This window comes from Aplidium turbinatum, chromosome 2, assembly GCF_918807975.1.
Source record: "Aplidium turbinatum chromosome 2, kaAplTurb1.1, whole genome shotgun sequence".
NCBI lineage: Eukaryota > Metazoa > Chordata > Ascidiacea > Aplousobranchia > Polyclinidae > Aplidium > Aplidium turbinatum.
In genome coordinates this window covers 24,136,655-24,162,524 of record NC_137473.1, presented here as the reverse complement: position 1 = coordinate 24,162,524, position 25,870 = coordinate 24,136,655, and the positions used below count along the sequence as shown (strand labels likewise).

Here is a 25,870-nt window from a genome sequence, read left to right as displayed (position 1 = left end):
AAAACTTACAAAAAATCAAACAAAGTCTTCTATTGGAAAAACATCACCGACATCCTGCCGAAAATTCCACCGACATCTTTTCAAGTTACAGTACGAGTTTGGGCATTTGCGCTCGAATTTTGCGTTAGGAGGGATTACTGTTCATGAAAAGAAGAAATCCGCAATAATTTATTGCGTCACATTAACGGAACAATAGACAAGAAATTTCTCGCAATAAGCCACGTTACGTTTTAGCATAAAATGGCAAAACTGTCGGGAAAATCCGGATAAAGCGATAGAGAAAGCGCAACTTTTGTCCGGAATAGGCGAAGATCCGGATTAAATAATCCGGATAATCTGAAGCTGTTTCTCAAGAAAAAGATTACAAATCATTTGTACTTCCAGTTTCATCCGGATTAGGCAAAGATCCGGATTAACCGAATCTGGATTAACCGAGTTCTACTGTACTTACCCGTTTTGAACCACACGGCTGTGTGAAGCCAGATTCAGTGCCATGAGTATATTAAAAACGAAACATCGTAATCGATTGGAAGTAGAGCGTGACATGCGGTTAAGCGCAAAGTAAAGTGCAAAGCACCGGCGCCAAGTCCCGGGCGGGCGGGCCGCGAAATTTTTTTCCCACGAGATTTCTGTCTCATTTACATATTTTGGTAAAAGTTTGTATTAAAACCGTGTGAATGCAATTTTTCTCGTTGGCACGGTTGGTTCAGTGGTTTCATCCTCTGCCTAGTGATCGTGAGATCGAGAATTCGACGCCCGTCGAAGTCAAACTTTTTTTCTTTAAATTAATTTTTGCGGTGCACAAGAGCTTTTCAAAAAAATTAGGGTTAGGAAAAGCTGATATTTTATTATTGCAGAATTTCATTGGCAAATAGTTATTTCGCAATCTGAATCAACCAATCTCTCAAAACACTTTCGGAAAATCTTACGTTTAGAGTGACTAGAATCAATGAGACAGAAATCTCGTGGGAAAAAAATTCGCGGGCGAGCCGCGCCCGCCGGACATTTCAGGAATTTAAAAGAAAATGTAATGCAATTTTAAGTCCCAAAATTTCTGTACCCATCTGCCACCTTCTGATACTAGCCTACTTACCTTATTCGCAGGGTTTTGTCGCCATATGATAGGCCCTACTAGACCTACTAATTAAGCGATTAGTTTTCGTCAATTATTGCCATTGTTACATTCATGCAACGTTAAACAACGTTGATTTGCCGATAAACGAGCAAAAGTGTCCACTGTCCAGCCACGCCGTTTGACTCCACTCTGCCACTCGTAGCCCAGTGCTATGAATCAAGTAAATTGCGCAAACCTGCGAGGAACTTCATTCGCGGCAAAAGTCTGACCGCAATTTCCACTGCTTTTACATCGTTTTAACATCGCCAGATGTTAAATCGGTGTAAAAACTGTAGCATTGTTCTTCAAAAGAGTAATTTTCTCTCAAACGGCGTTATCAATCAACTCTGCTGCCAAAATGCTCTATTTTGTCGTCTCAATCGTCACAGTTTCGTCTGTTACGTCACTGATATTAAACTGTGCACACCTGTTGGTTTCGTCCTGTTGCTCAAAACAACAAACAGTGTACCAGCCTCATTTTTTTAATCAAATATCGATTTCGCTTTTAAAGCATCTTCAGTTTGATATTGTCAAGAGCAAAATAATAATAAAAAATTCTTCAAAGGTTAAAAGTTTAGATATTATGACATAACAATGCATGTTGCGCCACCATGGAAACAATGAAACAAATTATATGATCTATTACTACGTAATTACTAATGAAGAAAACGTAACAAGTAAAATTAAATAGCATGAAAACCAAAAGAGTCTACAAGTTTTATCAAATGAAGTAAAAGATAACTAATAAGTTTCTACACTGTCGATTCGATAATCAAGAAATTGACAAAATTAATGGATGTTCTAAAACAATTACGCAGGCAAATAACAATAAAACAATTAACTAATCAATGAAATCAAAAGTAATGACTGTCTATGCATAGTGATATTATTGAGATTTAGCTAATAAACTTAACCAGAGCAATTGCATGAAGTGCACAGCAAACAAATGTGCTATAGTAAGCCTACAAGTGTTTTTCATTTAAATTTAGGCAAAAACATTTTTTGGACATTTATTTTGGCATCTAACAATTGATACCACAATTCTTCTTTGTGGTCAAGTTTGATTGGGTTTGGTTCTTCTACAAACGTGACTTCAAAGCAGTCTGATAATTGAAGATTTCCCAGTGAAGCATCAGTATGTATTTTTTGGTAATGTTGTAACAGTGCCGTTCTGTCGGTTTTGTCGGAGGAGTTGCCACAGTTACCCGAATTCCAAATGGAGCGATGTTTGTTCCAACGTGCAGAAAATGAATTTTTTGTTTGTCCAACATACTGCTCTTTGCAAATTTTGCAGGTAGCTACGTAAATTCCAAAGTTCTTACATGTCAAATTCTGTTTAAGACGAAAAAGTTTTCCTGGTTGCGATGTAAAACTGTGTGTGTCACTGACCATACAAGAAAAGTTTTTTCTACCGCCACACAATGCACAATTTCCGCACCTTTTTGAAGATCCAATGTTTTTAATTTTTTTATTTGAAAAAGCCAAATCCTTGTAAGTCGTGACATAAGATGCAATAGTTGGTGGTCTTTTGAAGACAATACTGGCTGAAGATTTTAATTTCTTTTCTTTGTCTGAAAGCGTCAAAATGTAATTGTAAAAGAGGAAGCCCAAATGATTCTTTTTTTTTTTGTCTGCGTTGGTTTTCTTCTCCGGTGCAAGTCTAGATTTCCAAGTTTTTGCCAAGTCAATAATGCTTTTGGTCATTTTTTTATTAAAGCCCAGAGGCTATGCATTTATTGTACAAGCGAGTTAAACTCTTCAAGTAATATGGTTCAGTTTCATTTAATCGACGCATTCGAATGCATTCTCCATACACAATTGATTTGAACACACTCTGTGGATGATGTGAATTTCCATGAAGAAATTTTGCGTCCACAGCTGTTGGTTTCACAAAATCAGAAGTGAAAAATCCCATGTTGTTTTGACTTGAAATGATGTGAAACACGTCATTTCATTTCATTCTTTAATTCTCTGTTATTCGACCGCTGAATACTGCGCTCCAGTATGGGCTAGGTCAAGCCACACCAAAGTAATTGACTCCGAATTAAACCAAGCATGTAGAATCATAACTGGCACACTCCGTCCAACACCAATCGCCGACCTTTATAACTTAGCAACTATAGCTCCACCTCATATCCGAAGAGAAGTCACTACAAAAAAGGAAAGAGTAAAACAAATATCCGACCAACGCCACCCTCTCTATGAACACAAACTTATTCCAGCAAGACTCAAGTCACGCAAAAGCTTCATCAAAGTCGGCCCATTGGAACACACAAGCGCGACAGCTGCACGACTAGAAATGTGGACCTCTGAGCCCGATAGGACACAACATCCTGCCATCCCAAGTCCTTCCGAAAGTCTACAACAAACTCCCACCCTTGAGAGAAGAGAGTGGTGCTGCCTAAACAGAGCCCGCTGCGGAGTCGGGAGAAATAAAAGCAATCTTTTCCGATGGAAGATGACTCCTGACCCAATGTGTGATTGCGGCCTAGACAATCAGACGATGAAGCACATCCTCACCAACTGCCCCCTTAGCCCTTCATGTGATGACAACGACCTCAAAAACATCACAAACAATGCTCTTATCTGGCTCCGACACTGGCGTGACAAGCTATGAATGAATTCTTTAATTTCATATTTTATTTTTTAATTAATTAAATTTTTTAATTATTTTATTTTTTTAAGTTTTGATTTCATTGATTAGTTAATTGTTTTATTGTTATTTGTCTGCGTAATTGTTTTAGAACATCCATTAATTTTGTCAATTTCTTGGTTATCGAATCGACAGTGTAGAAACTTATTAGTTATCTTTTACTTCATTTGATAAAACTTGTAGACTCTTTTGGTTTTCATGCTATTTAATTTTACTTGTTACGTTTTCTTCATTAGTAATTACGTAGTAATAGATCATATAATTTGTTTTATTGTTTCCATGGTGGCGCAACATGCATTGTTATGTCATAATATCTAAACTTTTAACCTTTGAAGAATTTTTTATTATTATTTTGCTCTTGACAATATCAAACTGAAGATGCTTTAAAAGCGAAATCGATATTTGATTAAAAAAATGAGGCTGGTACACTGTTTGTTGTGTTGAGCAACAGGACGAGACTAAAGATAAGAGACAGTCAACCGCTTCAAGTGGACAGTTTGCTGGGTGGTTCACTAAAAACAGAAAAGTTTTATTAGTCAATTTGATAATCAACTGTAGAACCCTCAGTCATGCAAATTGAAAGCTATTCCATCAAGAACGTCAAGCTGCAGGAAAAGGTAAAATTTCTTCAAAGGTGTATAAAATGTAATGTACTGCTCCCATCTCTGAATAGGTTCGGCATTGACTTTGATTTACTTTTACTCCAACAAAAAAGAACTCTCAAACTTCAGATTAAAGATTTGCAAGCTAAGATTAACAATTTCTTCAAAGTCACTTGGCCGAAAATCAATGTCAATGAGAAAAGAAGTCTACAGAAATACAGAACAGCACAGAAAAATAACTTTATTAAAAAATTTAACTGGCTTAGGAATAAACAAGAACAAACCCGGATAAATATGCAATGTCAAAGCAACTACCATTATCGTAAAAACAAAAAAAGCACATCTCGATATCGCCAAAGAAAAATCCAAACAAAGAAACAGAACAAGGTTAGAGACGCAGGCGCTATAATTCTAAATAAATCCAACTACGCACTTACTGAGGATGAAAAGATAGTATTAACTTATGGTTTGAAGATTGCGCCAACACCTAAATGGAATGAAACAATCAAACAATCAGAATGGTACAACATGCAACAACACATCCGTAGAATTGAGTGGGAAAATATTTTTAAATCTGATAACGATGACAACGAAAGCTTTAAAAATGGACTACCAGACAAACTAAAAATTCCTAAAACATCTAGACCCAACCGAGAAGTTTTGGATGAAGAAACCACCACCTACACTGAAATGGTCACGTCTAAACTACGAAATGCAGAAAAACAAATTCAAAAAAGCTATTTCACTAAAAATAATATAACGCAGTCACAAAGAAATGCCCTATGCCACCTTAAAACTTTAGTCAGAGACAGAGAAATTGTCATTTGTCGTGCAGACAAAGACGGAAAAACAATCATCGTTAACTATTTGGATTATGACCAAATCATGGAAAAGGAGCTACAGAAATTTCACGAGGTAAAAACGTTGAATAAAAGCAACATCAATTTAAGCATATGAATGAAGTTAGAGAAGATGGTGAAAATTTGATGAAGAAATTACATGCAGCAGGTATTTTGGATGACAAACTTTTATTGCATACCGTAGGGATTCAACATTCACCATCAGGATACCATAGAAAATCTGGACCTACAGCTAAATACTTTTGCAATAACTCCGCAGCTTATGCATACCCTTTGTTTAAAACTCACAAACTAAACGAAGAAGTCTTAAAAACAACAACAATCTCTGATATTCCGACCAGATTATTACAATCTGCCGGCAACATCACCACTTCCAGAATTACTGCTTTCCTCGAACATATGCTCCAACCCATTAGTGTTAAATTCTGTAAGACAGAAATTGATGAATACTGCAGGGACAGCAAGGATTACATTACAAAACTCATCAATTCGAAGTCAAGTCCAAAAACATTTCTCAACAACAACGATAACAAACTGCACCTCGTAGCAGCTGATGTAGAAGGACTCTATCCTAACCTGAACCGTCGACTAGTACAAACAGCAATGGCATTTGCTTTGAATCAACAAACGACATGGAGCAAAACAACACAAACTTTGTTTATTAATTTAGTCATGCTTTGCTTGGACAATGTAATTATTCAATACTAGGACAAATTTTATAAACAAAAGCAAGGTTTGGTAACCGGTGACAACAACTCCGTATCGATTGCCAACATTTCCATGCATTATGTTGTTCGAAGCATATCGCATGTATTACAGAAAACGGAACTATTCAAAAGATTCATCGATGACATCATGTGGCTATCATTTGGGTCCCAAAACACAGAAAACATACAATTGCACTTGATCGAAACATTTGCATCTTGGGATCTAAAACTAAAATTTAGAAATATTTCTACCGAAGATGAAGGAAAAAGAGTTGAGTTTCTTGACGTGTTTCACATCATTTCAAGCCAAAACAACATGGGATTTTTCACTTCTGATTTTGTGAAACCAACAGCTTTGGACGCAAAATTTCTTCATGGAAATTCACATCATCCACAGAGTGTGTTCAAATCAATTGTGTATGGAGAATGCATTCGAATGTGTCGATTAAATGAAACTGAACCATATTACTTGAAGAGTTTAACTCGCTTGTACAATAAATGCATAGCCTCTGGCTTTAATAAAAAAATGACCAAAAGCATTATTGACTTGGCAAAAACTTGGAAATCTAGACTTGCACCGGAGAAGAAAACCAACGCAGACAAAAAAAAAAAAGAATCATTTGGGCTTCCTCTTTTACAAACATTTTGACGCTTTCAGACAAAGAAAAGAAATTAAAATCTTCAGCCAGTATTGTCTTCAAAAGACCACCAACTATTGCATCTTATGTCACGACTTACAAGGATTTGGCTTTTTCAAATAAAAAAATTAAAAACATTGGATCTTCAAAAAGGTGCGGAAATTGTGCATTGTGTGGCGGTAGAAAAAACTTTTCTTGTATGGTCAGTGACACACACAGTTTTACATCGCAATCAGGAAAACTTTTTCGTCTTAAACAGAATTTGACATGTAAAAACTTTGGATTTTACGTAGCTACCTGCAAAATTTGCAAAGAGCAGTATGTTGGACAAACAAAAAATTCATTTTCTGCACGTTGGAACAAACATCGCTCCATTTGGAATTCGGGTAACTGTGGCAACTCCTCCGACAAAACCGACAGAACGGCACTGTTACAACATTACCAAAAAATACATACTGATGCTTCACTGGGAAATCTTCAATTATCAGACTGCTTTGAAGTCACGTTTGTAGAAGAACCAAACCCAATCAAACTTGACCACAAAGAAGAATTGTGGTATCAATTGTTAGATGCCAAAATAAATGTCCAAAAAATGTTTTTGCCTAAATTTAAATGAAAAACACTTGTAGGCTTACTATAGCACATTTGTTTGCTGTGCACTTCATGCAATTGCTCTGGTTAAGTTTTTTAGCTAAATCTCAATAATATCACTATGCATAGACAGTCATTACTTTTGATTTCATTGATTAGTTAATTGTTTTATTGTTATTTGCCTGCGTAATTGTTTTAGAACATCCATTAATTTTGTCAATTTCTTGATTATCGAATCGACAGTGTAGAAACTTATTAGTTATCTTTTACTTCATTTGATAAAACTTGTAGACTCTTTTGGTTTTCATGCTATTTAATTTTACTTGTTACGTTTTCTTCATTAGTAATTACGTAGTAATAGATCATATAATTTGTTTCATTGTTTCCATGGTGGCGCAACATGCATTGTTATGTCATAATATCTAAACTTTTAACCTTTGAAGAATTTTTTATTATTATTTTGCTCTTGACAATATCAAACTGAAGATGCTTTAACTCTTTCATATCTGGGCTTTTTGAGACGATGTTTTTCTGGGCAGGGGCACAAAGTGCCTTAAAGTTTAACCGCTTATAACTTCTTTCAGTTATGAACTAGAATCTTTTACCGCTGGAAAAACAATCGCAAGGCCTTTGAGCGTTGAATGATATTAACATGTTTGTAATACATATTATTAAAGTTTGTTAATAAACGTGTTTATGAACGCGGGTCAAATTTGAAAGCTGCCTGATTTTTATAATAAAGAAACAAACCTTTCGTTTTTCCCACTCTCGTGTCATTTGCCTTTTTCTAGACCTCTTTTTCGCTGTGATGGTCAGAAATAAAAACAAAACTCAACTGAACTGTGAAGACGTATTGTCGCCTGATTAGTTACGCTTGGCCGGCCAACAAACAAACTATGACAATTCGATGATTACGACGTTCTTGTGTGTGTTCGAACAATGCCCTTAGAATTGCGACTGCTTTCCACATTTCGCTGCTTTCCAGATAGAGTAAACAAGTTTTATTCCGTTACAGAAAGTCTGTCCCTGATGTTTCGTCGATGCATTTCTACGTTGAATCAACGTAAAATGCTTGATCATTATTGTAACAATATGTTGCTTACTTTGATTGTAGCCTATCGCACAAACTACAAATCAAACATTACGATTTTTTCTTTTTATGTGCTCTACCCTTGTTCGACGACATTGCCGAAGTCGTAAATACGCTTGTTTCTTAGAAGATGCTGAAGCCCAAATTTAATTATTTTTGATTTGATTCTATTTGATGCATGTTGTATTCCCATAATAATCACAAAATTGCTCGATTATTGATTTCACAACGCCTTATCGTACCTTAGATTCTTGCAAGTATATTCACTTGTATTTATCTCGTAGAGCGTCGATACAATATAATATAACACCTGTCATGCTACATACATAACGTGTTTTGTCAGCACCACGGTGTAATGAATTCTAGGTCATTGATTTTCGTGATGAGTTCATAGCGTCCCTACAATGAAGAATGAGAGGTACTTCAAGCGGTCCCATCATTGCTAAAAATCATTATACGTTTCACATATTTGTGTAATCGGTTGTAACAGTCAAATTATGCTAATTTACTGTCATTCAACCTATTTAGACAAATATAGATGAGTTTATATCGGACAGAAAACAAAGTATCCTGGCTCATTTTAATTTCTTTGCGCAAAACTTATAAACTTTACAGCTATTCTACGTCATTTTGATGTTTCATGGCACTTTGTTATTTACGAGATGAAGAATACTTTGAATAAGACACAAAGCATTCCTGATTATTGCGGCAAACTCTTGAATTATGTAAAATCGTACTGATGAATTCCTCTAAAGGTGCGATATAGATTATCTGCAACAGGTTTGCAGTATATTTAGCTCTGGGAGTACTATGAGCAACTGTCCAAATAAAACGACATCTACGATATGTTAGTATGCTAAAGACCAACGTTGCGTACAGGAGTAATGTAGAAATGCACATAATACCATGGCGATATTACAAGTCAGGTTACATCATTAGGCTGTATGAAGAAATATGTTTTATGGGCCAATTAATTTGATATTGAAAAGGCCAGAAGTAAAGTAATAAACTTCGGAGCATAACCGTAGGATTTAGAGGAAATTCGGACTATGAATATCAAAGCTAACACATTAGCGAACATATTATTCAAACGTTTCGATAACTGCTGTTTTCATCGTCAGTCAAAAGTAAGAATGAAGCTATGTTTTACAATGGCAAAATCGAGCGAAAAATGCGATACAGTAGTTGAGTCACCTCGGCTATCAAAATCAGTCACTCAACAACGATTCAACATCTGCCAACGTTGAATCAATGCAAATGGCTGACTCTGCCAGCAAGGGATAGTATAGCGTCTGAATAATAATTGTAACGAATGTCTGCTCTTTCCTCCAATTATTGTATTATTAAATTTAACTTCTTAATTGCTCAAAACACGAACAGTTGAAGAAAAAAATCTTCTCACACCCTATATTGGATTTATTTTTCTTGCAAAATGAAGTCATTTTGTTTCACCAAGTGGCCCGTGTGTACCTTATACCACAGTTCAAAATTATGGTTTCGAATGTGTATTATGATGCAAAGCAAACGGCAAATTTATTAGCAACCGAAGATGAAAGAGATGCAAATTTTTCGGATAGTGATGTTGATTTGCCTTTATCTGATGGTGAAGGTGGTCCGCTAACATCTGACAAGAGTAACGAAAATGAGGTCGTGACCGTCAGACATAGGCAGTCCCAATGTCGTAGGAGCCATGACGTCAAATCATTAGATAGCGCCTTGGATGAGGAAAATTACCATACATTGCCTGACCAGGAAGAGGAGCGAATGTCGGTGGTTGTTGACTAAAGAAGTAAAGTGAAAGTTGTTTGGAGTACCAAGCAACCATCAATAAGAGGAAGACAAAACTCTGCTAATGTGGTGCACAGTTTACCAGGAGTAAAGCGCGATTATCAATATGCAACGACGTCGTATGATGCATGGCGTTTCTTATTTACTGCAGAGAGGATCTACATCATTGTTTCAAGCACCAGCACATGTATACGAGAGAGGCTATCGCGAATATCGGAGGCTCAACGAACACCTTGGCATGCTTCACATTTTCAGCAAACTGATGCCATGGAACTAGAAGCATTCATTGTATTGTGGTGTATTAGAGGACTACTCAAGCGAACATTTCACCGAATTAAGATTGCTTTTCCCATTTATATGGACATCCTATATTTAGTGCGACAATGTCGTTGAACCGATTCAAATTTCTGTCTGCAAATATTCGTTTTGATGATAAAAGCACTAGGGCCAATCGCTGGCAAAGTGACCGATTTACAACAATCAGAGAACTTTTCCAATATTTTACTGGAAATTGTGAAAAGATTTTAATACCAGAAGACTTCCTTTCACTGGATGAGACTTTGTTTCCATCCCGCGTTGGTGTGTCCTTCAGGCAATAAGCTTCAGGCAAAAAATAAGCCTGCTAAATATGATTTTTTGCTAAGAAGCATAAATAGTGCGCGTATGTCATTCACCTATACCGCCATAGCTTATGCGGGTAAGCCAGTAGGTGTACCAGGACCACACTATCTGACTTCCACTATGGAATATGTGGAAACGTTGGTACACAATTTGGACAGAGTTTCTTCGCTTCAAGGACGAAACATATCCCTTCATCGCTTTTACACTTCACTTGATTAGGCAGAATGGCTTTGGAACAAAAACATAACTTTAGTTGGAAAATGGCAAAGCAATAGAAAAGGGGTTAGCGAGTTAAAATCTCTCACTGATTGGGAAGCCTTCAGTACCAAAATTTACTGGGAGGAGTCGAGAAACCACATTACCGTTACGTCGTACGCAGTCAAACCAAAATCTACCGGTAAACGCAATGTTCTGGCCTTATCAACTATGCAGCCAATCCTTGGAGTAACCAAAGATGACGGAAAGGAAAAACCTGCAATAATCAAGCTCTACGATTTTACCAAGGGTGGGACTGATGTCGTCGACCAGAAGATGGCATATTATAGCGTCAAGCCGAAATGAGCAAAATGGACTGTGTCTGCATTTTCTTACATTTTAGACGTTGCGCGGGTCAATGCGATGACCATTAGTTACTTGAACCGCGAGTTGTCCTTTTCACAAGCCAAGGGAGACAAAAGTTTTGTGGAGGGGTGGCAGCTAGCCATGTCATTAGTCAAACCACACATGTCTAGACGATCGGATGATGTACCTATTCTACGTGGGTCACTCCGCCATGCAATGTCAACATTTTTGGGACGAAACCATGGATTAATAGCAAACTCAAATTTGCTATTACCAGTGGTTTTCATAATGAAATAGCGGGCTATCATAAGATTTGTTCTCATCATGTTATCGTTGATTATGAGATTAGATATTTTAATCACAGTATTTGGTCATTTCTGCTATATGGCTGTGAATCCTGGACTGTATGCCCGAAGATAGTAAAGAAGATCAACAGTGCTGAAATTTGGTTCATTCGTAGAATGATGGGAATTAACTGGATGGATAAAATCACTAACGAAGAAGTGTGGAGACGCTCTGGGTGCACCCCTGGCGTCCTCATCACAACTATCAAAAAAAGGCAAATGACATTTATCGGGGATGTTGTCTACCGCAAACGCGGAATTGAACACTCGGCAATGATGGGGCGATTTCCTGGTCAGAGACACCAGGGGCGGCCACGTTTGGAAATCTTCAAAAATCTTTCAACGTGGACAAACCAAAATTTTGAAAATCTAATTAGAAGTATGGACAATCGATCGTTGTGGAGACTCACGGTAGCCGACGCCTTATTCAGGCATGGCCGATGATGATGATGATTTGGTCATCACCGTTTTATTCAAAAGCGGGGTATTTTTCTATCTATTAATTGATCGAAATATTACTTATAAAGCTGTGCGGTTCAATTTCATTACCATTATACTTGACGATGCTAATTTACTACACTTGCAATACGGTCTGTTTTGTAGCCTACAATATTTCGCACTAGTCATATTTTTTTTGTGACTGGAATTTCTTGTCTTCGAAAAATTTTGATAAGTCAGTTTTTCTCAATGCAATGACGAGCTGCATGTCTTCATTTTCAATAAACAGTGCCTGGATGACATTATGTGTTTCCATTTTCGCTGATAGACATTACTTTCACAGATCAAATGTTTGTACTGTTTCAACGTCTGACGATGGTGAACCGCTGTAAAGCGGCCGATATTTCCTGCGAAAGTTTTGCGTAACAAAAAACCATTCATTCAAGAGGAATGCAATGTGAAACAAACTCATGATTTTCTTAGGTTGTATCGCAACACCGCTGAACGTTGTATCGACATAAGCAAAGTATCTATAAGCTGTTAGCACTCGCAATGACACGATAGGACATATCAAGCTGTGCTTATTTCTCTACAATGAGAATTAGGTCAGGGCAAGAACGGCAAACCAGAGTTGACCTTTCGCTGCTTGATATTTGAGCAAACAAATTATATGGTAGATTATATTATGGTAGAGTAGATTACTTACATACGTTTGACGTCTGTTGATGTTGTGTATGTCTTGTAAAAGCAGCGCGATCATTTCGGTTACAGCTGCACAAGCTAACACAAGGCGAGGCACGAAAGTAGATGCTCATAATAATTTGACGTCTACTGGCGTTGAATCAATGCAAATAGGGTGATGTTTCTATAAAAGATTCAATTTTGCAAGTTGGGCACGTGTTATGCGCCGGCGCGTATCACCAGTGAATAAAGAAACAACAGGAGAAAATTTCTGCTCCTAAAAAGAGCAAACTGCAAAATTGTTTGTGACAAGGTGTCATAAACCACGTTGTATTTCAAATAGTATCTGAGATACAAATTTTTGAGTAGCATCTCCAATATGCGTATGAACTTTGTGACAAAGTCATGAAATTTCAGCTTTTTAGAATAGTTTTATCGTATGGTTTTCAGCGTTTAAAAATTCGTAAGGCATGAGATGCCCTAGCCCAGGCATGAAAGTGTTAAAAGCGAAATCGATATTTGATTAAAAAAATGAGGCTGGTACACTGTTTGTTGTGTTGAGCAACAGGACGAGACTAAAGATAAGAGACAGTCAACCGCTTCAAGTGGACAGTTTGCTGAGTGGTTCACTAAAAACAGAAAAGTTTTATTAGTCACCTGTTGGTTTGGCCGGATGAAACCGTTGGTTGTCATTAGATGCAATTCAGCTCCTTCGTTATAACTGTTCTACTTGTAGATTCGCAGTTTATCGCTAGATGGCTTTTCGGGAGCTGAATTGCCGTGAAATCGCTTCTGCGTTGCATTACAGCATCTTGTATCTTATCTATGCGCCCGCTAGGAGCGACTTATCGTATGAGCCCACCGATGTATTGTGTGTGTGTTATCGTGTTGTATCAACAATAGTAATGTAATTATGGAACTAGTACAGTATTGCAGTTTTCGTCCCGCAACCCGCACATACCAATCACAAAAACATGCGGAACTGAATTACCAGGACCAGACGTTGTTGCGTACCAATTATATTTATTACTTGTTTCCAAATCGTGTTAGAGGAGACATAGACTTAAATGTAAAACTAGGCTAGCCCAACAACCGATCAAAATCGCCCTTTTGAAAAACGCACAAAATAACCTTTATGACGTGACAGTGTGTGTTCGCCCGCCCAGCTATTTTGGAAACTCGGCGCCTATGGTGCAAAGTCAAGCGCGCCTTCAAAAACTCGTGGACAGTATGCAGGCGCAACCATACAAATTGACAATTTTGTGTTCTTGAAATCAAGTTCTTGTGTTATTTGTAAGTGCTTAAAAACAGTCATTTTGGAATACTTTTGTGTAGCCACATTTCTCTGTAATTGTGCATACTATTTAGTTTCAGCATTACTTGAAATATTTTTCTCCGTATCGGAAAACAAAATGGAGTCGCATGGAAATGCTGATTTCATTTAAATTGGGGTCGCTTCTTAAAAAGGTTGGAGACCACTGCTCTAAAGGACCGCTACCCCACTTTGAGAAACACCGGTCTAGACTAAAAATTCCCTAAAGCTAAATTTTCATGTCAAGTTAAACATTTTTGCTTCTGAAGTGATCCCCTCTCGAATCAAATAAGTCACGCTATGCCACTGTGTCTACTCTAGTGTGTCTTTCTGTACAAGAGTGATCGTAATTTTTACTTTTCAGTAAATACAAATAATGAAACATTTTTCAACATCAAGCGTCAAGGTCCCTGTGCTAAATCCTTAATTGTCACCCATTCGGGCAACTTTATTTTTTCTCACAATGTTTACTTCGCTTCGACCAAGTTTTTCAACCCTTTTGTTATAAGATGACATAATCATTTAACTTAATACTGTGCAATTGCTGACGTAACAATTTGATGTTGAAAAAATATTGCCATTTTCACATCCCTGGTTCACATTTTTTTCCTTTTTAAAAAACATTTCATATGTGATTATTGCTCTCTTGTGTGCTGTACCTGTATGCATAACATGTTACGATATTGTGACATTGTTCAGCTATCGAGTCTTCTGCTTGATGGGAGATGGAGAGATGGCCGAGGGCGGTGTTTGGGAGGCAATGGCGTTTAGCAGCTATTACAAGTGAGTACACAACAGGTCTCTTACTCTTCAGCCTTCTCAAAAATTGTTTCTTTCAATTATATGCTATTTCCTTTTAGTTTTTGTAACAATAAATAAACTCTCTGAATATCTCAACTAAATCTAGTAAGTACCGTACTACAATAAATGCAATATCAAACATCATGTTGCCATCTTTAGTTTTTAAGCTACATCGGTTTTAATAAATCGATTTTAGGGTGTACGGAGATGATAGTCGGCATTTCGCTGACCGTCATATTTTTTTGGTTGAATCTTACCTGAAATAGTCACTATTTTTAATAGCAAAAGTTGAAGTCTGCCTTAATACCTGAAGTGGTTAAACCCCCAACTATATGCACAAGAAAACTTCAAAATCAAACAGTACTGGTTTTGCACTCTAGCTGTTAAACCGCTTGAGCAGCGTGTTTGATGACTGCTCTTCATTCAGCAGCATCTAGTAGAAGTAGATGGATAATTCATGGCCAACAGCAATTGGACAGTCGGAAACTTCACTCTGCCAATCTTCATGATTGGGCCCATGTTAGTTCAAAGAACAGTCTACAAGTATGGGAAACTGCCAGGAGTATGTACTCGAAGCTTTCTCAGTCTGAAGATGAAGATTCCCACAATCAATATCTAAAATGAGGAAAAATGATGCACCTTGACCTACCGTAATTTAATTTATTGGATTGTTTTGTAAATTTAGAACGAATACGTCGGCACTATCCACGTCACCTGAAAAAATTAATGTCTGCATTTTTATGAAACGTAGGTTGGATAACTTAGTGATGATTATTGATGTGAATCGTCTCGGCCAATCAGAGGCTACCGCTTTAGGTCACGACATCGAAACCTACAAACGTCGCGCAATGGCTTTTGGGTGAGTGGTTGGCTAACTTTGCTTTTCATTCAAGCATTTATAGGCCAGAAGATGTTGCGCCAAAAGTTCTTTCGTGGCAATCTGATCCCAGCCAATATCAACTTGTCTGCATTAATTTGACGAGTGAACTGCTGACGACGATTATAGCTGCACTCTTGCAAGTAATTCTGACTTCGATATTCTTATTGCGAAACGTTGCGTTTCTGTTTTGTACTACTGTACCAAGACACACTAAACTGCTTTGGTGAACAAAGCTATACTTCGTCTGCGATAAAAAGACTTTGGTATGCACTACAGTAGTGGCCACAATATATTATTGGTGTCATCAATGCAGTTGTTGTGACAAAAGCTATGAATTGTATTGTCTAAACAAGGTGGAACGCGTTAAGTGTAGATGGTCATAACATCACTGAGATTGCGAAGGGCCTGTATTTGGCCGAAACTTGCAAAGGAATGCCGACTTGCATTGTTGCGAAGACGCTAAAGGGAAAGAACATGCTGGGTAAGAATAGTTTCTAGTGGTTTGTTATGATCCGCACAGTGCACACGAGACACGAATTCAACGAGCATTTGTTTGCTTGGCTGGGTCATCTTGCCAAATCGCTTTTCAAGAGGATAGTTGGTTTTGTAAGAAAAAACAACAACAAAACATTTAGCGACATGACCTTTGTATAAATAATTTCATTACACGGAGTTAGTTTATTTTTTAATCGAAGCTTTACAGGTTTTACGTTAGCAGTTGTTTAAACTTTCCTCTAGGCCAAGAAAATCTCCATGGCTTCCACGGCAAGCCGGTTGCTCCAACAGATAAAGAAAAAATCCTCACCGAGCTTCGTAAGATGGTTGCTGAACCATCAGGTATCAGTCTAACTCCGCCTCTCCCTGACAACGATTGCAAGCCAACTAACATCAGCAACATCAGGCTGGCAGAAGCCCCAGATTATAAACTGGGTGAAAAGGCATGTTTGATTGTTTGTACAAGTTTTGTATATGTATTTGTGAAAATTTTGACCAATTATTATTTAAAAGTCTGACCATTAGTAAAACTATCTTTCTGACCAAGTTTCCCTCAAATCTATAGACATTTACTCTTATCTCTAGCAGGTTAAACTTTAGCCGCTCCTTTAGCAGCTACAATATACATTACACGTACTTGTTGTAGTGAAAGTAGCCATTAGGTTGTTAACTTTAAATCTTCTTTGTAATTTTTGAAACAACTAGCTTACCCTCCTTTCAGTCTCATGTGGATGTAACAAACGCTTAAAGAATTTCTTGCACTTTTTCGATGTTTAAGGAATCCCCCAGTCCTTTGTTCTCAATCTTTTTTGAAGTAACCCAAAAACATAAAGTTTCAAAAATGTTGCAACCCAATTATAAGTTGTGTTTTTTGCCATTTCATATTATAAAAACAGCTACTTTTTGCCGAACATTTTGTTTGGCACCTTTGGATTGTGGCCATATATTTTAATCGTTGGAAATAAACCGAACATCGTTGGAATAAGTCTTAGCCGACTCAATGTTGAGGGAATACATGCGCTCTAAGAGATAAGTATGAATGAACATTCGGCGGTCTCACTCGGCATAAAATCATAAAAAACAATAAGATTTCAATATTGTCATTAGTAGTATAAAATATCCCTTGGCAAAAAATTTCATCAGCACATCCTCTGAATAAACAGATGCCGCTGTGAAATTTTAGTGATCTCCAAAAACGGCTGTCTCTGAATTGGGATTTCTCCGAATTGGATCTCCGAATAGTAGCAGACCGGTGTTTTTATGTACCAGTTTGTTCCACATTTTTATCAATCTCGTCTCTCCATCTCATTTTTGGCCTTTGTTTGTTTACGTTTGTTTTCACAAGGTCCAAGTTATTAATTTGTTAGTCCATCTGATGTCTTGCTATAAGTTATGACCTGCCCATGACCATTGTATTGTTTGGATCGTTTTCACAATATCCCGTAATTTTGTTTCATTTCGAATCCATTCTGGAGTTTTTTTATGTAGGTATGTAAACCCATCATAATTCGTTCATGTGCTCTTTGCATTGATCTTAGTTTAAGAGTTAACTTTTTGTAAGGTTTCAATGTTTCACGTCATATGCGACAGTTGGAAGAATGCGTTGGTCATAGACTTGCTTTTTCAAAGGGTAAATTTTGACTTAAATATTGAACTTGCTTTGCCAAAGGCTTGCCAACCAAGTTATATTCTTTTTGCCTGGTGAACAGTCTCTCTCTGTTTTTATATTCTTTTTGTTATTTCATTTTCTTTACTGGATTTAGTTGTAATTTTTTGACCAAGGTAAATATATTAAGCAAGTCTTTCGATTTTTGTTCCATCTTAATAATACATTGGCTAAATCATATATACAGTACATGTTTTTGCCAATGTTTTACACACGACTTTTGTTCAATTTCATTAGAAGAAGATTTTATTTATTTATTTTTAATAATATGACCAATTGGGAGCAGCTGTCTGGATGACCAAGTGGTCTTCTGCTGCTCCTGGCTAATCAGATTAAATTATTCAACACTTGAGCGTATGAAACTTGTTTCCAACGCGATCAGATGTCACAGGGTCAACATTTCTTGCTTCTCACCAACAGATAGCAACCAGGGCTGGGTATGGGAAAGCACTCATTAAAATTGGACAGAGCTGCGACCGTGTTTACTCACTCGATGGGGACATGAAGAACTCAACTTTTGCTCAAGATTTTAAGAAAAGATTCCCTGAGCGATTTGTGGAATGCTTCATTGCTGAACAAAACATGGTGAGGTTCAATGTGTAAACACTTTTCAAAAAAGTTTTAAATTTTTTAACTTTTCAAAATGTATAAGTTTTAAAGTACCGTGCACAATTTAGGGTGTCCCCTTTTTGGGTCAATGTTTCAATTTTTTGTTTCCACCTTTTATGTGGTGTCTATTGATGAGAAAACTGCAGGTGTACAATTTTAGCTCAATATCTTAATTTTTAAAGGGTTCTCATTTGATCTAAATTTTAGACATTTTTGCCAAAAAAACTTTATGAGCTACTTGAGAATCCCTCTACATTTAATTTGTTCATTTAACTTTTTATCAATCTTTTCTATCCTTTTTTGTCATATTTTAATTGAGAACAGTCATCAAATTTTGTGCTGCACAACTAGTAAAAAGGCAAAGACAGCCTGTTTAATAAAAAACAGTGTTGCTATTTACTTTTTCAATTAGATCAATTTTTGAGCATTTGCACTAAGTTAGTATCAAATTTGAGTATTTAACAAACAAATAATAGCTGCATATTTGTGCATAAGTTAATTCCACGAAATGAAGTGTCGCAATAAACTTAAACCGATCATATCGATTTGCAGTATTATCATGATATCGCACTGACTAAAACCTGGTAAATGTCAGCAGTTTATCTTTCATTGCCTTGTTGTCTTGCTAACATGCTTTCAATGAGATAAAATTGTCAGGAATAGTTCCTACCTTAAGCTTTCATCTTGGCTACTTTTTACAAAATTGTGGAGCATCTCAATACTTCTCATCTCTGTCATAACCGGAACGTCCTTAATGAAATCACGAAATTATTTTATCACGTTATCATTTCGTATGTGAGCAAGTTAGCAGTTGCTCAATACATAGATAAGACCAAAGTTTTGTTGAAGTTATATTGTATGTTTCTCGAATATTTTTCATACATATAAAACTGTTTTTTTTTTTAAAAACGTTCGCTATTTTAATTTATTTTTGTTTTGTTATAAACGTAAATGTTGCAGTGTTACCAAACATTGTTTGTTTATAATTTACGTTAGGTTTTGACTAATTTTGAGTCAACTTACGTTAGTTTGATGCTTCTCGACCAGGTTGGAGTAGCCATGGGCATGGCTTGCCGTGACCGAACCGTGAGTTTCGTCAGCACTTTTGCCGCATTTCTGTGCAGGGCATACGATCACATCCGCATGGGGGCAGTCTCTCACACTAACTGCAACTTCTTCGGTTCACATTGTGGAATATCCATTGGTAGGTCGCGTTGTCTGTGCTTGCACTATGCAGCGCTCATTTGATTACAAAAGTAAGGAACATCTACTAGATGTTTGCCGAATATGCTCGATGGCAAGCTATATCTTTAAACAAAATGATTTTGGTGTGTTAAAGTATTTTACAATATGACGGCTTTGTTACAATGTCAAAACTTTGTGTGAATGAGTCTTCACTTGGGCATGGGCACCAATTAAAAATGTCGGGTATTTTTGGTCCTACTCCAATTTTTCTTTTAGGCATATCTAATTATCTAATATCTATACTCTTCTTTTGAAAGCAACACTACCCATGTCTTGTAAACTTGAGAAAGAGTTTGGTAACCCAAATTTCCCAGCTTCTGTAATGTAATCAATAATACATTTAGTGGGTAAAACTGTCAGTACTCCAGAACTTTTTTTTATTCAACCGTTACCTGTCTGGTTGGCGTGATTGGCATTTTCAGGTTTGATAAAATTTCCCTTCCAGTCTCCACCTCCCTGCTACCACTTTATTGATGACGCATATTATTTCATCAACGCTCACTGTACAGTTGCTCAATACGACAAGAATGCTTTGCCATAATAGAAATGTCTAAATAGTTTTTTTTTCAATCTAAACTAAGCGAAAAAAGCTACGATATTAAGCTCTTTGAATATTGATGTTTTTATGTCATTTTTTTTGTGAGACGTTGCGATAGAGTGCTAACGACAGTTTTTGAAATAAGGTGCTGACGGCCCATCCCAAATGGCGCTAGAAGACTTGGCTATGTTCAGGGCCGTTCAAGGATCCACAGTGTTTTACCCATCGGACGCAGTGTCCGTGGAAAGAGCTGTGGAACTCGCTGCCAATACGAAAGGAATATGCTACATCCGGGGCGCCAGGACGGCCACTCCCATTGTATACGGCAACGATTTCCAATTAAAGATTGGCGTCGCTAACGTAAGTTCTGCTCCAATGTTTCCTCTTAAGATAACATTCTTTCATCACAACTTGATCTTGTATCAGACATTGATTTGTTTTGAAATGCAATCAGACCTCTGCAAACAAATCACCCACCCTCTTGTGCAGATCCTCCGCAGGACAGACAACGACAAAGTGACGGTGATTGGAGGCGGAGTTACTCTATCGGAGGCTCTGATAGCTTACGACGTTCTCAAAGGTAAACGGGTTGTTTTTTGAACTTTTTAACGAACTGTCGGACTTGGCAATTGTGAATTATCTTCCCTATTATTTGGATCTAGATTTACAGAATGATCGACAGAACGGATATGATGATGATTGTTTGGAATATTGTGTGTACTGCTTATAAATCACAAGCATTGGGCTTGCAGCTGCGTGCGTCGCGTCAAGCTGCAAACAATATATTTCGTTGCCTGTTAATCCGCGTTGCATTTTATCCGTTAGCCACACGATAGGTGCATGTTTTGGCTATGGCTATTCTCACCATGCTGCCATTCACTTGTGGCTTTAGCGGGTCTGAAATTTTATACACAATCCAAGAACTAGATGGATTTCAGGGGAAGATATTGGAATCACAGTGATCGACCTATTTACCATCAAGCCGATTGATAAGGTCACCATTCTGAAGTGTGTTAAAGCCACTGGAGGGCGCCTCATCACCGTTGAAGACCACTACCCCGAGGGAGGGATTGGTGGAGCGGTTGCTGAGGCCTTATCTGAGGAAATAGGTGAGTAACAAAAAACTAATTTTTTTAAAAGTTGCGCTAACGTTTCTTGCAAAATTTCAGTAAACTGGTTTTTACATTATTATGACGTTCATCTTCTGTAATTTGTGTTTCTGCAACGTATCATTCCAGGCACTTGGCCTGCGTGATACATTTCAGTCTTCTCTCAAGGCTACGGAAAATATATTCTCCTTTGCTTTAAACTACTCCCACCGACCTTAAGAATATGATGGCAAGTGGCATGTCAGCATTTGTTTGCTTTAAACTACTCTCACCGACCTTAAGAATATGATGGCAAGTGGCATGTCAGCATTTGTTTGCTTTAAACTACTCTCACCGACCTTAAGAATATGATGGCAAGTGGCATGTCAGCATTTGTTTGCTTTAAACTACTCCCACCGACCTTAAGAATATGATAGCAAGTGGCATGTCAGCATTTGTTTGCTTTAAACTACTCCCACCGACCTTAAGAATATGATGGCAAGTGGCATGTCAGCATTTGTTTGCTTTAAACTACTCTCACCGACCTTAAGAATATGATGGCAAGTGGCATGTCAGCATTTGTTTGCTTTAAACTACTCCCACCGACCTTAAGAATATGATGGCAAGTGGCATGTCAGCATTTGTTTGCTTTAAACTACTCCCACCGACCTTAAGAATATGATGGCAAGTGGCATGTCAGCATTTGTTTGCTTTAAACTACTCTCACCGACCTTAAGCATATGATGGCAAGTGGCATGTCAGCATTTGTTTGCTTTAAACTACTCTCACCGACCTTAAGAATATGATGGCAAGTGGCATGTCAGCATTTGTTTGCTTTAAACTACTCTCACCGACCTTAAGAATATGATGGCAAGTGGCATGTCAGCATTTGTTTGCTTTAAACTACTCTCACCGACCTTAAGAATATGATGGCAAGTGGCATGTCAGCATTTGTTTGCTTTAAACTACTCTCACCGACCTTAAGAATATGATGGCAAGTGGCATGTCAGCTTTTGTTTGCTTTAAACTACTCTCACCGACCTTAAGAATATGATGGCAAGTGGCATGTCAGCATTTGTTTGCTTTAAACTACTCTCACCGACCTTAAGAATATGATGGCAAGTGGCATGTCAGCATTTGTTTGCTTTAAACTACTCCCACCGACCTTAAGAATATGATAGCAAGTGGCATGTCAGCATTTGTTTGCTTTAAACTACTCCCACCGACCTTAAGAATATGATGGCAAGTGGCATGTCAGCATTTGTTTGCTTTAAACTACTCTCACCGACCTTAAGAATATGATGGCAAGTGGCATGTCAGCATTTGTTTGCTTTAAACTACTCTCACCGACCTTAAGAATATGATGGCAAGTGGCATGTCAGCATTTGTTTGCTTTAAACTACTCCCACCGACCTTAAGAATATGATGGCAAGTGGCATGTCAGCATTTGTTTGCTTTAAACTACTCCCACCGACCTTAAGAATATGATGGCAAGTGGCATGTCAGCATTTGTTTGCTTTAAACTACTCTCACCGACCTTAAGCATATGATGGCAAGTGGCATGTCAGCATTTGTTTGCTTTAAACTACTCTCACCGACCTTAAGAATATGATGGCAAGTGGCATGTCAGCATTTGTTTGCTTTAAACTACTCTCACCGACCTTAAGAATATGATGGCAAGTGGCATGTCAGCATTTGTTTGCTTTAAACTACTCTCACCGACCTTAAGAATATGATGGCAAGTGGCATGTCAGCATTTGTTTGCTTTAAACTACTCTCACCGACCTTAAGAATATGATGGCAAGTGGCATGTCAGCTTTTGTTTGCTTTAAACTACTCTCACCGACCTTAAGAATATGATGGCAAGTGGCATGTCAGCATTTGTTTGCTTTAAACTACTCTCACCGACCTTAAGAATATGATAGCAAGTGGCATGTCAGCATTTGTTGATAACGTTCGAGCGTCACTAGTGGCTGCACTACTACCGCTGAACAAAGTTCGGACAACGTTACTTTAAATAATATACTCTTAAGTTAAATTAATAAAATACAAAATGTTCGTTGTCCTTTGAGCCTTTGGGTCGCGACTCTTTTACCACCTCATGCTAGCGATGAGTAACGATCAACTGTTTGGATTTATTTTATATGGAAATGCTAATTGAGCGCATCGTGGGGTGGAAGGGATATTCCCACCTCATGATGGGATGTCGCTTTTTAACATTTTATTATGTAATGTCCAGACGTAGTTTGTTGACTTTAGAAACAAGAGCAGGTAATTGTGACGTGAGTCTTTCGCTTTGAACAAATAAAAAACCGTCGCTTTTGAACAGACAATATTGCAATAAAAACTTTGCAAAATTACCTCTAAAACTTGTTCCTGTATAGTTTACACCAGGGCTACTCAACTAATGTTAGCAAAGGTCCATTTTGACAAGTTGAATATTTTTGCGGTCCGGTGAATATTTCATATGCAACCACGAAAATTAAATAACCAGCAGTAGCCTACGAGCACCGAAACACTTTTCAGGTAGTATGGAACACGACTTAGATTTTTGTCTGACACAAACAAAGAAATAAAAAACGAAAAATGTAGCCTATTGTGTTTCTTTGTAGTGTAGCTGTGTGGATCGCACATCAGAGAAGACGGCAAAGCGTTGTGGGGTCTTGAGGCGAAGCCCCCAGCTCCTTGGATAATCACAAAAAATTGCTTTTTACTAATAGAAATCTGTTTAAAGAGGCCCTAAAGTGTGGCAATGAGGTTATTCTTTCAGAAGCCCGAGACCCACCTTCAACACCCAGAATGTCCGGATTCGGACCACGGTCCGCCAGTTAAGTAGCCCTGGTTTACACGAATACTCACTGAACAAATGAGCTAGTAATGTCCATTTGCAGAAAAGCGTCATGAATTAGTTGAGTCAAAGCTTTAAAAAGTTACAGCATCACATCTAGGATTGGGAAAACAATGTGATGATCAGGATGACACCAAGAAGTGCGTGTTGTTACACAAAATATTCAAAGCTAACAACTGTGCGAGCCTAAATATCATCCTAATAGCTTTCATTGGTAATTCGCCGATGTTTGCAGAACACCCCAACCAACTTTTTTTGTGTGTTTGCAGGAATTCGTCACAAGCGACTGGCTGTCAATGGCATGCCCTACAGTGGCTCGCCCAACGAGTTGCTGGCCGCTTTTGAAATCGACGCCACTGCCATTATTCGTGCTGTTAAATCAATGTAATTTTAACTAATGTCATTTGAACGCTTTTTACAAAATAGAAAAAACACAATTGTGCTCAATTCCAACGACAAAAATTCAATCAACAATCGATTAGTATTGTTGACCTAATGACGCCTCGTCGGCAGTGCTGCCGTTTGACTCATAATTAGCAATTGGAAAGAGAAGTGTTCAAATATCATATGACGTCATTGGTGGGAGGTGTTTCTCGGAACGATCATCTTATATTGGTTACTGTCAAACGTACGTTTGGTGCCATATCAGAAATGAACAAAGGAAAGCAAGAAAATAACGTCGTATGATATTTTAATAGCCCCATTAGAAACCCTTGCTGACTTTGTGATACAAAGCAAAATATTTTTAAAAGCTTTGAATACAAAATGATTTGTTGAGAAAATGGTTCGTTGAACAAAAGTGATTTAAACTGTTTTTTTTGTTAAATGCTAATTTCAACTTTCTCACTTGCCCAGAATTTGAAAACCGCGCTGTGTTATTCCAAAGCGACATGTAAAACTCGGTGATGCAATTATGTTTTGAGTTTGTTAGTTTGGTGTATTCGGAAAACTTACAGCCTGGAAATATTTGTTAAAACTTGTGGTCTACATAACACGAATATTGTGTGAAACCATAACTAAACTATGCCGAAAAATTACTTCAACTTGTATGTGTAAAAGTAATGATTGGTGAGATATTTGATGAATTTGTAACATCCTACTGCAAGATACCGACGAAGTAAATTTCTAAACACTATTGCATTGAAAAGTTAAAAGGTTCCATGGAAGTTTGAGAAGTTTTTTTATGCTCTCCTTAACAAACAAGAATTAAAATGCGCTTTGGATTGTTGAAATTAATATTTGAGCTGGAAGTGCAAACAGCATCCGGCAACACTTTTATTTGGTGCCGTCCACTCTCGGATGGTAAGTTTTATCCCTTGGTTCTACAAATCTCTGTTTCAATTCAATTTTAGACTGCTTTTAAGGTTTAATTGAAGTTACAATTGCCAGCAATATATACGCTCATGGCTCAACGCACTGATGGATTCTTCGTATTGTGTGTGTGTGTCTCGAAACAAAGTCAGACAGTTTGACAAAGTGGCCAGTCAGTAGGATGAGGATGATATGAATCTTGCCACTCGCAGCTTTTATACCAGGCTCGCTGCTTACCACGTGATCACATAAACAATTTAACATCGAACTTGAAACTCCTACAAGTTGACGAGATTTGTTAAGCATGAAGCAACGACAGCTAGGAAAGAAACTCTTGTCACTTGTGTTGCTTCATTGACATCATTCACTACTCACTAGTGCCTGTTTTT

The 25,870-nt window shown here is 37.6% G+C and overlaps 1 protein-coding gene across 2 annotated transcripts in view; it reads left to right on the top strand.

Annotated features, from left to right (window-relative positions):
• Positions 1 to 25,595, top strand: part of LOC145764573 (transketolase-like) — a 90,864-nt gene extending 65,269 nt beyond the window's left edge. For both annotated transcript variants that reach the window (XM_082576200.1, XM_082576199.1), the window contains exons 6-15: positions 14,700 to 14,783; positions 15,553 to 15,660; positions 16,035 to 16,162; positions 16,420 to 16,619; positions 18,263 to 18,427; positions 19,499 to 19,655; positions 20,380 to 20,594; positions 20,724 to 20,814; positions 21,173 to 21,343; positions 24,440 to 25,595. In XM_082576200.1, coding sequence (XP_082432326.1) covers positions 14,700 to 14,783; positions 15,553 to 15,660; positions 16,035 to 16,162; positions 16,420 to 16,619; positions 18,263 to 18,427; positions 19,499 to 19,655; positions 20,380 to 20,594; positions 20,724 to 20,814; positions 21,173 to 21,343; positions 24,440 to 24,558 — 1,438 coding nt within the window. In that variant the 3' untranslated portion in view covers positions 24,559 to 25,595. The remainder of the gene's footprint in view (positions 1 to 14,699; positions 14,784 to 15,552; positions 15,661 to 16,034; positions 16,163 to 16,419; positions 16,620 to 18,262; positions 18,428 to 19,498; positions 19,656 to 20,379; positions 20,595 to 20,723; positions 20,815 to 21,172; positions 21,344 to 24,439) is intronic.
• Positions 25,596 to 25,870: the final 275 nt, after the last annotated feature.